General features: G+C 36.5%; 1 protein-coding gene across 11 annotated transcripts in view; it reads left to right on the top strand.

Moving 5' to 3' along the window:
• Positions 1 to 15,113, top strand: part of LOC116175605 (solute carrier family 12 member 6) — a 127,781-nt gene extending 112,668 nt beyond the window's left edge. For 8 of the 11 annotated variants that reach the window (XM_031493799.1, XM_031493797.1, XM_031493805.1 and 5 more), the window contains 15 exons: positions 6,098 to 6,171; positions 6,219 to 6,662; positions 6,713 to 6,948; positions 7,002 to 7,198; positions 7,248 to 7,566; positions 7,616 to 8,128; positions 8,182 to 8,375; positions 8,431 to 8,599; positions 8,649 to 9,054; positions 9,103 to 9,210; positions 9,290 to 9,343; positions 9,573 to 9,707; positions 9,756 to 9,886; positions 9,957 to 10,096; positions 13,992 to 15,113. In XM_031493799.1, coding sequence (XP_031349659.1) covers positions 6,098 to 6,171; positions 6,219 to 6,662; positions 6,713 to 6,948; positions 7,002 to 7,198; positions 7,248 to 7,566; positions 7,616 to 8,128; positions 8,182 to 8,375; positions 8,431 to 8,599; positions 8,649 to 9,054; positions 9,103 to 9,210; positions 9,290 to 9,343; positions 9,573 to 9,707; positions 9,756 to 9,886; positions 9,957 to 10,096; positions 13,992 to 14,083 — 3,212 coding nt within the window. In that variant the 3' untranslated portion in view covers positions 14,084 to 15,113. The remainder of the gene's footprint in view (positions 1 to 6,097; positions 6,172 to 6,218; positions 6,663 to 6,712; positions 6,949 to 7,001; positions 7,199 to 7,247; positions 7,567 to 7,615; positions 8,129 to 8,181; positions 8,376 to 8,430; positions 8,600 to 8,648; positions 9,055 to 9,102; positions 9,211 to 9,289; positions 9,344 to 9,572; positions 9,708 to 9,755; positions 9,887 to 9,956; positions 10,097 to 13,991) is intronic. The other 3 variants (XM_031493801.1, XM_031493804.1, XM_031493800.1) reach the window with 3 other exon arrangements.
• The last annotated feature ends 874 nt before the right edge of the window (positions 15,114 to 15,987 follow it).

The following is a 15,987-nucleotide window of genomic DNA, read 5'->3' as shown; positions in this document are numbered from 1 at the left end:
TTCAGCACTTTTCAAGGACCCGCCTGATATCATTCTGCGTAACTCTACTGTTTCGAACACGTAAAACTTATTAAGATTGTATTTTCGCCCTCTCACGCTCCGCAGACCGCCGCGACTAAGCAATTAACTAACTAATCACGGAAACCAGTGTTCCATAAAATACAGATCGCCAATTTTACTAAGAACATATTAACTTTTAAAGTATTGAAACCCATAAAATTTTTGTAGAAATTAACCATCTAATGGAAGCACCCTATGTACCTACTCCCTATATCCAGCACCAAAACCTACGCAACCTTAACGAAATTCCATTTCCTGAAAAAGGAACACTCTAAGAATTCATTCATATGATCAGATCTCATCAAAACGCGCACAAACCCATGTGTTTTATTTACTAACGCGGACCGTACCGTAATGAAAAATGGCATACCTATAGTATCATGAAAAGAGACCAACAAAAAGGTGTACCTATGAATCCAGCTCAGAGGTGCTGGTCTGGACGCGGTGGTACAAATCAATCCTAATGTTACAGTGATTGTTGTTAGGTGATGGACCTACAGTGGGAACCGGAAACTCATATAAAGTACATAAAATCAAGGTGCAAGATCTTCACCATTCCTGATGGTCTCTCCATCAAAAAACAAGAAACGAGAACTCCCTCGTAACACGATTTCAAACCTGAACAGTAGCTCTCGGGCTCGCTCCCTGGTATTTCAAATGGATCTGAAGGGTAAATGGCCTGGTAAAAACCTGAATAAACAATTCGCTGGCCTATAGGGGAGGGTTATAGTGTATATCACATTGACATATTGACAAATTCCATTTATAGTAGGACAATCCTCATATGTCCCACCATTGAGCATAGCAACTTCGAGGGGCCCAGCCTTATACGTGGAAATTTATACAATACGGCCAAAAGCGAAAGCTCGTGGAATATTTGGAGAAAAGTGCGATCCAGTGCATCAGAATTAAAAAGTACCACAAAGTGGCATAGACAAATATATGGGAATTCTTACTGAAACAACGGCAGGAATATTACGTTTTCTTTCAACATGATATATTGTTGTTGAAAATATGTTGGTATAGTATATATCACTGAAGCTTCTAAATTCCCTACCTTCCGTATAATCACGAACATTTGACCGCTTCATAAATAGCAAATAACTCCTTATCATAGGTAGTGTACGGTGTCCGATTTAATTTCTTTGAAATTCATCCTGATATTATTGTGCATTTTACTGCTGAAGACTGAGTGATATTGATTTTCGCACTGATTTGGTGCTTTTTCCAATAGGATCAGTAAACATTTTAATCGGATAACTTAATGATTTTTTTTTTTAAGAGTAAATCTTTATTTCCATGTATCACAACGGAGCACAAACAAAAAGTATAGCTTACGTAACAGAAAATTTTCTTACGTGACACATGGCAGGTACCTCCGAGCAATGCTGTGTTGAGGTTACCTTCTATAAAAAATATAACACAGTAACATATCAGTTGCAGGAACTACAATAGATACACTCTATAGAATAAGCAATTGATTTAAACATAAGTTGGATGTATTTAAAAAAAAATAATAAAAATAAAAATGTTAATTCATAAGTGCTTTTTAAGTGACGTAGAGGAAATCAATTTTTAGTCAAAAGTTTTTCTATTTCATCAAAATTTAATGTAAACAGCCAATTTTTTAAATTCTTTAAGAACTTGGTCAAGTTGTTTGCGTTACTAACTTCAAGAGGCAGCTTATTGAAAAACGATAAAGTGGTGTAACTGTAAAATCTTTTAAATGCCTCACACGTGGGTTTTAAAAGTGCTACACGATTTAATTTCCTCAGTCTTGCCGAGTGAACCTCCTCATTTGCAGTTTTTTGGCCGCCTCTCATATAAAAAATGCGCAGGACTCTATATACATACAAATGTCTGATAGGGAGTGCCCGCAGCAATGTAAAATAAGGAAACGAATGCTCATTTCTTCTGATTTGAAAAATTTGTCTTATAACTCTCTTTTGAGATATAAGAAGTGGTTGGATTAATGATTGATATACTCCCCCCCAGCAGCTTAGCCCATATTCCAGTTTGCTGTTTATCAATGCGAAATAAACAGATTTTAATACTTCCATTGGACAGACAAACTTTAGGAGGTAAAATTTCCTTAGTGACATATAAGTATATTTTTTAACTGATTGTATATGTTCCTTCCAGGTGCAATTCTTGTCTAGGATTAACCCTAAGTATTTTATTTTCTCTACCTGTTCAATTAATACACACTTACTACAATTAATATCCTCGGTCGAACCACTCAAACATTTTTTGCATTTAAAATATACATCCTCATTTATATGCTCTTTGTGTCGTAGCGAGAAATAGACCAGTTTAGTTTTGGAACTTAATGCTAGCTTATTTACAGTAAACCATGTTTTTAGTTTGTTCAGATCTGATTGAATATTACTTTTTAGTGTACTAAAGTTACTAGCCGAATAGCTTAACGCAGTGTCATCTGCAAAACAAGTCACTGTACCCTGAAAATTCCCCAAACACAATTCATTTATGTATAAAATAAATAATGTTGGTGCAAGGACCGAACCTTGCGGTACTCCCGACGAGATCGGCAGAAGAGAACTTGTTTCGTTTTTTTATTTTTACACATTGATTTCTTTCAGTTAAAAAACTTTTAAACCAAGTTTTGGCAACACCTCGAATTCCTACAGCCTCCAGTTTAGCTAATAAGATATTATGATCAACAGAGTCGAATGCCTTGGTAATATCGATAAACAAACCAGCCGTATTTAATTTTGAATTGATTCCATTGTATATTTTGGTACAAAACGATAGTAAGGCGTCCTCGGTAGATTTTTTCCCAATAAATCCATATTGGTTTGAACTTAAACAATTTTTTGAATTCAAAAACTTAAGCAGCCTAGATTTAACTAGCTTTTCCAATATTTTCGCAAAGACAGATAGCAGTGAAATGGGCCTATAATTATTCAACTCTGTTGAATCTCCTTTTTTATGTAACGGAATTACAACAGCTGTCTTTAATTTGGAAGGGAATTCCCCTGTTTCAAAACTTAGATTAAAAATATACGAGAGTACTGAACTAATATACTCTTTGGACATTTTGATGGTTCGGGATGAGATTCCATCAATACCAGGTGATTTATTGACATTTAAATTATTTATAATATCGGAGACTTCAAATTTACAGGTGGGCAAGAGAAAGAAAGAGTTACTGACATGTATTGAAGGGAAAGTCTCTTTGTATGCGCACATATTAAAACCATCAAATGAGTCAAGATTTTCCAAAAGCCTGCCTACAACCACAGACAAAATTTAATCTGTGCTACAACAGTGGTGAAAAAGTGATTGAATTCTTCTGCAATTTCTAGGTTGTCATATATCAATATGTTTGGTTTTTCATTTTTCATAATACAGTCAATGCTCTTTTTTTCAATCCTTTGACCTAAGATGGCATTTACAGTTTGCCATTGTTTTTTGGTGTCACCCTTGTTGGTTTCAAAAAGTTTATAATAATAGTTGCTTTTTTGAGTTTGAATATTTTGTTTCAGCTTTAAGGAGACTGACTGAAAGCACTGTTTTAATTTTAAATTTTCAGGATTTTTCTTTAATTTTTTATACAACAGATTTCTATGTTTCAGTCTCTCACAAAGCTCAAACGTCATCCATGGCTTCAGCAACTTAACTCCTGATTTTTTTGTTTGAGTAAAGGTTGACTTCTCAATAATATCTTTATAGGATACTAAAAATTTGTCAAATGCCTCAGAAGCATTATTGCTAGCGAAGACAGAGGTCCACTCTTCTTTGCTTAATAACGAATGCATTTGTTTATAGTCTGTCTTATATTGAGTTTGGGTGTTATTGAATTGATTTGTATTTTTGTAGTTATCAAGAAGAAAGGAACAAATAATTACATCGTGGTCACTTCTACCAGACTCTAAAACATATGAGTCGGACAGGAGATTATCTCGGGTTCTCAAGTACATGTGGTCTAAACATCGGTTTCCCCTAGTTGGTGTGTTAATCAGTTGCTCAAAACCATAACTGCTCATTAATAGTTGGTAGTTGTCTACAATTGTCGATGCCTCCAGAATGCAGAGATTGACATCACCAACAAAAAGTAGATTTTTCTCCTTAGATTTTGATAATTCTTCATTTAATTGGCTCAAAAACATATTTACATGAAAAGCGTGAAGACGATAAACTGCAATTATAGACAGAGCTATTTGACAGTCAATGTGAACTGTTAACTTAATTGCGTCCGCAGTTGTCATTGTCAGTGAATTTGCTCTTACTGCGTATTTTTTTAATACGAAAACTATCACCCCTCCTGCCCTATATGTTTCGTTGCAGTTAGCAAATTGATTATAATTTTCAAATGTGAAAAGTCCCAATTCCGAATCTGAAATCCAGATCTCCGATAGTATTATTATTTCCGGGAGTTTTTTTAAAGAATTTAAATATAAAAGGAGTTTATCGAAATTCTCTCTCAAGCTGCGTATATTTTGATGAAAAACACAAAAACCCTTTATACCATGATCGACAGTATTGAACTCTATAAATGAATCATTACTCATTTTAATTTAAACTGTAGATACTTACAAACTTATGTAAAAAACAAAAAGAAAAGAGAAAAAAAGGACATTTTGACTAATGTACTTTAAGTAATTTGAACTAAGCAAAGGCATCCTTATAAATAATATGAAGAAGATAACAACGCTTACAGATTTTTTAGATCGTCCATTGTAGAGATCCGAACCACTGTTGTTCCTTGGTCCTTCCGCATGAGGATTCTTCCGTTTTGTGTCCATAGATAAGCGTAATTTTTCATCTTTTTTGCCTCCCGCGCTGCTGAGTATAATTTCCTCCGTTCAGGGCTGAGACTCTCGTTGATATATACCGGACCTGCAGGTTGTTGATACCCCAACTGCTGAGTAGATAAGTTCCTCTTCACTTTCCTTTTGGCGATCATGTTCATCTTGTCTTCTTTCCTCACAAACTTTACTATTATACCGGCCGGTCGTGAGCTATCGCGTGGTTTCCCTAATCGATGGCATACGTCAATTTGTTCCCTATTTATGTTCATGTCCAAGGAGACACTCACTTTCCTTACTATCTCGTACACGTCCTCTCCTTTCTCCTCCGGGACACCAAAAATTTCAAGACAGTTCGATCTACTGTATTGTTCCACGTCTTCAATTCTTGTTTCCAGTTTCCATATTTTTTCTTTTAACTGCACGTTCTCTTGGGACAGATTTTCAATTTTTGTTAAGCACTCGTCTAACTTTCTAGACTGCTCTTCTATCAATTTACTTTGTTCATCTATTTTGTTGTGTGCGAATTCAAATGATGAATTGAATTGGGCTTCCAAATTCCTTCTGTCTTCTTTTGCCTCTTGTAACATAAATATTACCTCTGCAATACTAGCCGTTCCTTCTTCTGCTGCAGAAACTGCTGCCATACTTTTCCTTCGTAACTTGGAGCAGGGGGGACACCGCCAGATTTGCCTTTCTTTGATTATGCAATCTATGTCTTCTTTTGTCAAGTTAACGCAGTTCCCATGGGTAGGCTCTTTACAGTTTGAGCAGGTTATTTGGGATCGGGTTAGAATGGGAGCAGAGCACATTTTACAATCTGGCATTTTGAGACTTTTTGCGTGTGCCCACGAAGCGCAAAAGAGATCACAATTGGTTAATTGGTTGCAGAATAGGTTTACGCATTTATCAAAGGCAGGGCACTTATATCGCGAGATTGAACATATTTTTAATAATAACGCATTACGACGTACAGCTGATCTGATATGATACGCGGGCGAAAGTGGAAAATCGAAGATAGGATTGCGTATGACCACGTATCGCAAAAGAGATCACAGTTAGTTAATTGGTTACAAACCAGGTTAGCGCATTTATCAAAGACACAGCACTTATATCCCAAGATTAAACATCCATTAGAAATTAACGCATTACAACGTTCTACTGATATGATAAGCGAGCGAAAATAATTCACGTGTATTCTCTGCAACGTCTAACATTCTGTACTACGTACTACGAACCCAATTAATTGTATCACTTTTTATTTTCAGGAGATGGGACCGACGAGCAGCCTTTTGTGTCCGACAAAATGTCCGGTTACGAAACAAACCTTTACCTGTATTCGGTAAGTGAATTACTAATGTTTCATGTAGCCTAAGTAACCGATTATAGGAGGAAATGGAAGATCGACCAAGAATCTCGACGTTCATCAGCTCCCTCGCCAACTATTCTAACACCATCCCTCCGGCATCATCAGATCCCGACGCGCGTCCAGCCGCAGGAGGCGCTCGTATGGGTACACTCATCGGAGTGTATCTACCATGCATTCAAAACATTTTTGGCGTAATTTTATTTATTCGGTTAACATGGGTGGTGGGTACTGCTGGGGCAATTCAAGGATTTCTCATCGTTTTTATTTGCTGTTGCGTAACGATGTTAACAGCCATTTCCATGTCCGCTATTGCCACCAATGGTGTTGTACCTGGAGGAGGAAGTTACTTTATGATATCGCGATCGTTAGGACCAGAATTTGGAGGCGCAGTCGGAATGTTATTTTATACGGGCACGACATTGGCCGCTGCCATGTATATTGTAGGAGCAGTGGAAATTGTTTTGGTAGGCACTAGTTGAATGAAAGTCCTCTTTTTTAAAATTTGAAATTTTAGACCTATATGGCACCTAGTTTGTCGATATTTGGAGACCCCAGTGAAGATGTGAATATTATGTATAATAATTTTCGTGTTTATGGTACGGGACTCCTCCTTGTAATGGGCATTATTGTATTTATTGGTGTCAAATTTGTCAACAAGTTTGCAACTGTTGCTCTAGCGTGTGTGATTCTTTCAATTTTGGCTGTGTACGTCGGCATATTTGTCAACTTTAACGGAAATGATAATCTCTTGTTGGTATCAATTGCAAATTATTTAACAATTAATATTTGTTACTTAATTTCAGTATATGCGTTTTGGGCAATCGACTACTTAAAAACGTTACGAGAGAAGAATGCAACAAAACGGAAGGCGGTGTCCTATTTAAACAATTATGCGGCGAAGACGCAAAAACCTTCAAAGACTGTAAAAATGATTATTTTCTAAATCATAACGTAACATCGGAACGTGGAATCAAGGGGTTGTCATCGGAAGCTTTTCTAAGTATATCCTAGATAGTATCTCTCAATTCTGAAATTTTCATTTCTACCAGATAATATTCATTCGAGTTTTTTGCAAGTCGGTCAATACATTTCAAGAGGCAATCGTGCACAAGATACCGACCAATTAGATCCCGAAACATATAATCAAGTTTTAGCAGATATTACCACAGCGTTCACCATTCTCATCGGAATTTTTTTCCCATCCGTAACTGGCATTATGGCCGGATCCAATCGATCGGGCGATCTGGCCGATGCTCAAAAATCCATACCAATCGGAACTATTTGCGCAATTTTAACAACCTCGACCGTGTATTTGTCAGCAGTATTACTTTTTGCCGGAACCGTCGACAACTTATTATTACGCGATAAGTATGGCTTGTCCATATTTTAGTGTTACCTATTGTAATGCACATTGCAGGTTTGGTGTATCCATTGGAGGAAAATTAGTTGTGGCCAACATAGCGTGGCCTAATCAGTGGGTAATTTTGATAGGGTCATTTTTATCGACGTTAGGTGCCGGTCTACAGTCCCTAACGGGGGCTCCGAGGTTACTACAAGCAATCGCGAAGGACGGTATAATACCATTTTTAAACCCATTCGCCGTATCCTCGAGTCGAGGAGAACCCACAAGAGCTTTAGTGCTAACTTTGTTAATATGCCAATGTGGTATATTGTTAGGAAATGTAGACTACCTTGCACCGTTGTTATCCATGTTCTTCCTCATGTGTTATGGTTTTGTCAATTTAGCGTGTGCCCTTCAAACGTTACTAAGAACACCAAACTGGCGGCCAAGATTTAAATATTATCACTGGTCACTATCAGTAATTGGTTTATCACTTTGTATAGCAGTTATGTTCATGACATCCTGGTATTATGCCCTTGTTGCGATGGGCATGGCCGGATGTATCTATAAGTACATCGAATACATGGGGTAATCCAAGCGGCTGCTCGAAAACTCCAAAATCTAATATGTGTATTTTAAAGTGCTGAAAAGGAATGGGGTGATGGGATTAGTGGGCTTGCTCTATCAGCTGCACGATACTCCTTACTTCGTCTGGAAGACGGGCCACCTCACACCAAAAATTGGCGCCCACAAATCCTTATATTGGCAAAGCTGACGGACGATTTGGTTCCAAAATATCGGAAATTGTTTGCGTTTGCCGCTCAATTGAAAGCTGGTAAAGTAGAGGATCAAACACATAGCGGGCTTCATACAACACCCGTTAATTACAGGGAAAGGTTTAACCGTGTGCGTATCGGTGGTAAGCGGAGATTACACACGGTCGTACGGCGAAGCGATGGCCGCAAAGCAGAATTTGGCGAAAATCATGGACGAAGAGCGTGTTAAAGGTTTTGTGGATATATTAGTCGCCAGAAACATTATTGAGGGGATTTCTCATCTGTAAGTTTTTTCCCGTGATATCCAGTTATTTTGCAGTTACCTTGTTTAGGGTTCAAACGACTGGCTTGGGTGGGTTAAAACCGAACACCGTTATACTCGGTTGGCCCTACGGGTGGCGACAGTCTGAAGACGATCGAACATGGCAAGTATTTTTACAAACTGTTCGTAATGTGTCCGGAGCACGTATGGCGCTTTTGGTTCCGAAAGGCATAAACTTCTTTCCTGATTCATCAGAGAAAGTTGTTGGCAATATTGACATTTGGTGGATTGTACACGATGGTGGTTTGCTAATGTTACTACCGTTTCTATTGAAACAGCATCGCACATGGAAAAACTGTAAAATGCGCATATTTACAGTCGCTCAAATGGAAGATAACTCTATCCAAATGAAGAAAGACTTGAAAACGTTTTTATACCATTTACGAATTGATGGGGAGGTCGAAGTTGTTGAAATGGTATTATAAGTCTCAACAATGGCTTTTGCTAAAATGGAATTGTTACAGATGGATAGTGATATTTCCGCCTACACTTACGAACGCACCTTAATGATGGAACAACGTAATCAGATGTTACGCGAACTGCGATTGAACAAAAAAGAAAGCTTGGGCGTGGTAAGTATACTCAATTTAACCCTCACAGTGAATTTGAATTCCAAGTTTAACGAAAATTATTTTGTACTTAACATGCAAGGTAGAGACTTTAGTGGATTTCCATCAAGTAACATCAGAAGACAAAGAACCTCTGGTAACTTAAAAAAAATTGTGTTGCGCTAGCACCACCTCATGGTTTATTATTTTTTTGCATGATTTTTGATGCGTTATTCATTTTCTAAAATGTTATCCGCATTTTCTACTGATTTCTCCCTTATGTACCTACAGTACCTACCTGCATAACAGGTTTTAATTTACGTATATCATGCGTTTTTTTCATATTGTCACTTGTTCAAACAAATCGCTAACGTATCGACATTTAGGTACAATCCATTGTTGATCATCACCATCAAAATATGGACCCAAGAACGACTAAAGTTCGGTTTCAGGAACCGAGTGCGGACGGCGAGACCAACAACATGATAGAAAGCAAGTTTGAATCCGAACCTTCGAACGAGGTTAAATTTGAAAGATTTATTTGTCATCAATTAACTTATTATTCGTAGTTAAATTTGCCCGATGGAAATGAATATGACCATTTGGACGACAAGGAAAAAGAAGATGTCTCCGAGAAGGAAACCGTGTACGATACCAAAGAACAAGCCGCTACTGAGACATCTAACAAATCTGTCACGCCGTATGTGTCTCTTACGTTATAACGTTTGGTACTGTGATTAAGTTTCTCTTATGGTAATCTTCTTTTACAGAGACGAAGCCAACATTCGCAGAATGCACACGGCGGTCAAACTTAACGAAGTTATAGTTAATCGCTCCCACGATGCTCAACTAGTCATTATTAATCTTCCGGGGCCACCAAAAGACACCAAACTTGAACGGGAATCGAATTGTGAGTATATACCTAAATATTGAATTTATTAGATTTTTAGTAAAATTCTGTATCTCTATTTGGTAACGAGTATTTTTCTACCCTTCGAATAGTTGATGGTGTAAAAGTTTCATTTAGCACACCGTTCATGATTGAGGGGTAGATTTTTCGCTTCAAAGTTTATTCGGGGTTATTTTATTTTGGTCATTTTAAAGAACGTTTAAGTAAGGATCTTCTTAGTCGTATTTGTACAGTTATACATCAAGGTGACCGAATAATCAAACCCATCTAATTTAAGAAGATCTCCCATTGAGTAAGATTAAAAAAGCTGTGAGATGGTCGGATCTGTAAGATTTTAAAACTTTCAAAAAGTTTCAGGTCCTTTGGGCTTCAGGACAAAGACATTTAGAAAGGAATTACTTAAGTTTTTGTTTGCAATTCCATTTCAAGGTACCTATCAATTCTTTTTTAAACGACTTCAACTCATTAAAATTCATTAAAAAAAACTTCAATTCCAAGGAAATCATTATCGCCAGGCCTAGTCGCCTTTTCTGTTTTCTTTAGTTTTTAATGGTAGGAGGAATTAAGGTATGTAAACAATTAAACAAATCCTATAGGCAGCTCAATTATATCATATAGAAACTAGAAAGATTAACATAAACTGGAATGTAATATTTTGTTCTTTAATTTTGTTGTTAAAGATGGCTGGGTACCTACTATTTTTGACTTAAACAAAAGACCACTTTGAAATCAATCCAAATTCTTTTCTTGAATGCACCCTTTTAAAATCTAAGTCGATCTGAAATGTACAAGGTAAGTTTCATTGTAATAATTTAAAAAGAAATTACTGACTAATGACTAAATTACTGCTATTGGTCTGTGTAACCATTTGCATGGCAATGCAAACATAAATTTTCCTCTAATAGTCTTTTTCTTTCCTCCAGTGGTAAACTTGTTGATGTTAGTTTGGGATTCGGTTTCAAATTCACAAACAGTACTATTGATGAGCTAAATTACACGAAATTAGGAAATTATAATAAAAACGGTTGTCAAAATCATACAAGCGTAAAAAAATTAAAATATAAATTAACTACGATGAGCATGCAAAAACTTTACAAAAAGCTGTGGAGGCAAAGGCCATACGACTAAACGATTGGGACGAGTGGAAGGATCGAGGCAGCCCTGGACATGGGCGACTTTGGGACGTTCGATCTCCACGTCTCAAGAAGGATGTGATCCGGGCTGGTTTACTAACCGGGGAGGGTGAAACCACTTCTGCTGGCTTGACTTCAGTGTAACACACTTTTTTAAACTGAAGTGTTTCTTATTTATTGCATAAATTTTTAAAAGTTGCTCCAGCCTGTTACAAACTTAATCGCAGAAGTCATAATTTTACTCTGTCGCTGAAGGGTAGGTTCGTCCCATAACATCCGCATTTGTAAATGGCCTCTTTGCATAAGTACCTAGTCTTTATGTTTATAATGAGTTTTTGTGGCCTGTTACTAAAGTAATTACAAAGGAATAAGCTATATTTAAAGGGTAGTTTGATCATTTTTGTTGTTTTATAAGGTTTTTGCATGCTTTCGTAGTAGATTTATATTGTTTTCATTACGCTTATATGCGGTTTACACCCCCTTTTTTTTTTAATAAACTCATAATTTGGTATATAACTTAGCTGGTGAACTGTAATACTTGAAAATCCGAATCCAAATACCAAGTTAACTTGAACGACATAATTTTTTGTTTAAATGGTAACTTTCTTCGTAAAGTATGAACACAGATTTAATAGTATATTTAAATCTGTGGTATGATCTTTGAATAGATAATCAGTGCTTCAATCGTTAACAAAACGTATGTTTCTTGCGTTCTAACATAAGTATACTTATAAAAGAATACGATAAAAAAGATGAAAAATTTGTTTCAAAATCGATAGGCTTCTGCCCCCTTGAACCGATAAGTAGATTTGGGTTTCATTATGACCAACCACCTGACTTGCAGAATGTTTTAGACATATCTTCAAAACTACAACTTTTGCAAATATCCAGAATTTGTTTGTTTGCTACCAATTTGCGCACATTAAACTTGTGGTCAATGGTCAAGGGGGGCACATTTTTTGAATGGCAACTACTTGCTTTCATTACATGCCATTATAGAGTAGACTTTTTTGGATATAGCAGCATCAAAGGTGTGCACTTTAAGAATATGTAATAAAAAATAATTGTTCCTATTAAAAACGATATATGCCCCATTTACTACATGGAGACGTACGCGACTAACCACAATTTTAAAGTATATTAATTGACTTTTTGTAACGCGCGTATTGGGCTCATAATTACGAAAGTTATAAATTAAAATACCTACGTACCTATACAGCACGTCACATACAAATATGGGAATAACACATTAACAATCACTAATTAAAATTGTCACACACGGATCCCTAATAAATTAAGTGAAAGGGTTGTAACGTTGTTTTTGTAACCCAGAAAGCGTCGCCGACGTGACAGTATATAACAGTTGTGCTAGCGGGGTTGCCTCGGCGTATATAATGAATATTTTTATTGCACTATAAAACTTTTGTGGAAGTGATGTCTTCGGTCCATTTGTAATTGGTTTGGTGTTCGATATATCAGGCCTTGCAATAAAATTTACGGGACAGAGTGCCAAGGTAATTTGCATATTATGTGCATGCTCGTTTTTGAAGATGTCACTTTCGTCTCATTAACCAAATTTGCATTAAAAGGAGAACGTTGACAATGCTAGGAGCGGCGTATGACGAGGGCGCTATGAAGACTAAGTGGGCTGCGGTGTTTTGAATGGCACAAAAGATTCAAAGAAAGACGGCAAGACTCTTCGAAGCGCCAAAACGTAGGTTAAGAGTAGAGTTTGGTCAAGGGAAAGGTCAGGACGATGTTTATCTAATATTTGAAATGAGAAAAGTCTGTGAAAATGGTTCGTAAACTATGATTGACTGGCAACAGCAGAGAGTTCTTCCCATTTTATTTGACTTCTTTGCCATATTGGTTGAGACGCCAGAGCATGCTATGGGAAAATGTGCACAAAGACATTGTTTACTTTAAATTTAGTTTTCAATAACGTGAGACTAACAGAACGAGCCCGAGCAACATCCGAAAGTGGAGAAAGTGATGCGGGTGAAACCGCGACAATCTACTTACGGGGATTTTATGGTATATTACTCTGGAAGTCAACGGGCATGCTTTGATTTTGTCCGTGAGGAATCAGTTTGTGTTAAGTTATAAATTATAGGTGATAAATAATAAGCACTGTTATAAATGAAACCATTTTAAGACTGTAAATTTATTGTTAATTCATTGTCAATAAACAAAACCGCGTAATTAAATTTACGGTACAATGCTAAATTTACATACACTCTTGGAATATTGATACCATTCTGAAGTAACATAACGCATTCCTACACAAAATATTTGCATAATTTCTGATTCAGACCCAATACCTAATACAATATTCTTGCTAAGTTAATATCAAGTACAGAATATGGTACAATTGACCCCTCGTCGTGAGGATATGAATGTCACATTGGTATGATGAACTTATTTATTGAATATTCAATTCTTAAATGGCAAAGGTATTAATTAAACGGTATCATTATAGAACGTTTTCGACTGATACCCTGCATTTATATAAAAATTAGCTTTTTCCCGTAACTTTGTACGCGCTCTATTTTAATTCGGTTTTTCCCCGTTCCAGTGGGGAAGTGCTTTCGGAGTAGGTACACCTTAATGCCTTCAAAGAAACCTACGTTCATCTCAGTTTTGACTGTGGAACGTAAAATCCTGTTGTTTCTCGTTACCGTAAGAATTTCGGGAAGTTTCAGTTGTCTGCGCCCAGTAGTTTCGGCTGTAACGGAAGAGTTTTATAAATTTTTCTGTTTCAGATATGGAATTTTTAGAAGTTCTCACAGAAGGCTTAGAACGTGTACTTATGGTTCGTGGAGGGGGTCAAGAAGTAATAACGATCTATTCGTAAAGTGCGTGTATAAGTAAGCAGAGGAGTAGTTGAACTTTATAGTCTTTTATTGGCTGATCAGTATTTTTATTATATAGTTAGGTGATCACTAAAAGTGATTACGCCAAAGAGAAATTTATTTATTCTTCTTAATGTTATAGTTTATATGATAAGGCTGTAAGCGATTTCAACGTTTGACTGTGAATGAAGAAGCACAGATAGTCAGTGAGTCGCCCATGCCTGTGTGATTCTATCCTATATATAAATATAATACTGTGTCAAATCAAAATAAATAACTCTGCAAGTGCTCAGTTTTTTCTACATATATACGTGCATTAAACCTGACTATGTGGGTTATGCCGTTCTTATAAATGCATGCAGTGTTATGGTAGGAGATAGACTAAGAAATGTTGTAGATTAGATGTTACATCAATAAAGTGTATTCATGTAGTTCTGTTTCAGATCATATTATATTATTAAATGTTCTATATCTAGTTATTTTACATATGACTTGATATTCAAATGTGTAATTTTTTATGAAATCAACATCAAACAAATTAATGTACGATCAAATCGAAATTATATCTATAGCTAATAAAATACTTAATAATATGTAATACTTAACTTAAGTACATAAATGAGCAATATTAATTACACATATTTGTATTAAATGTCAAATTATACGAAGTGATAGAAATATTCTGATGTACAATCTAATAGGAATTCCGCTGAAAGCGGGCTCTCCGTGCTGTGACAGTGCTTTCTTGCATTCAGTTCTGTTGCATGCCAGATGAATCGACTGACTCACTGTCCATTGTACGGCCTGCGTATAGAGATAGTGTTCTAGTGATCTCATCTAGCCTTAAAGGTACCTTGAAATATTAAATCCTATTTATTGATATCTGTGTATCTATATAATGTTAGCAAATACCAGATTACGTCATTATACATCAACTACTTATGACTGTTGGTGCCTGTTGTTATGATGGAAATCTGTTGTATCTGCGCGAGTGCCTCCTATTACTAGGAGTAGTTTATTCTTTTATTCATACACTGGAGGTGCCTCTGTGCTGGTCTCCTTTCTGTTGGCGACATTATTATTCATTGTTATTTATATATTACTGTTACTATTATTATTATTACTTATTATTATATCATTTTTCTTGGCGATCACTAGTACTGTAAATGGCGCAATCTGTTTTATCTTATTCTGACAATGTGTTCATGGTTAAATAAACTTATGTTTAGCTGACTATTATTTTACTGTACTATTACACAGAGTGGCGGATATGATTTAAAATGCTGGATTGAATGCTATTTTGTGTAACCGTATATATGTAGAAAAAACCTTTACTGGTAACATCAAAGCTCGCGTGTCCCTATTTTCATGCCCCTGAAAAAGTAGGTACTTATTTGAAATCGGGATTAATTCATCTGTAGACCTTGTGTAACTAAGTACTTTTTCAGGGGCATAAAAATAGAGACACGCGAGCTTTGATGTTACCAGTAAAGGTTTTTTGATCGTCAAAAGCATGTTGGTACCTGACCAAAGTGGAGCTTTGAGCTGTCACAAAGTTCAGTTGGTTCAGCGGACGACACTAAAAAATCCTGTTGCGTTTTATGGAATATATAGCCGAAGTGCACGCGGCGAGCGCTGTCGATGGAGTGAGCTCAAATGCTGGTTCTCTGGGTGGTAGAGCATGGCGCGATGTCGAGCCGGTAAGACGACCTGGTTCTGTAGCGGAGAGATGGTTTTTTTTTGAAGCGCCGTTGAAGCAGGAATTGCTATGCAGAGTTCGGAGCTCTGCTATTAAACGGTTGCGGCCAGGGACGCTATGCTCTCATCGGTTGACCAATGAGCGAACAATGAATTCAATTCTTTATCTGAATAGTCAACTGCTTAATCATAAATGAAGAGTGCTTCA

This window comes from Photinus pyralis, unplaced genomic scaffold (genome assembly GCF_008802855.1).
Source record: "Photinus pyralis isolate 1611_PpyrPB1 unplaced genomic scaffold, Ppyr1.3 Ppyr1.4_LG7, whole genome shotgun sequence".
NCBI classification, from domain to species: domain Eukaryota; kingdom Metazoa; phylum Arthropoda; class Insecta; order Coleoptera; family Lampyridae; genus Photinus; species Photinus pyralis.
The sequence above is the reverse complement of the archived record's forward strand: the minus strand, read 5'-3'. Positions and strand labels throughout refer to the sequence as shown.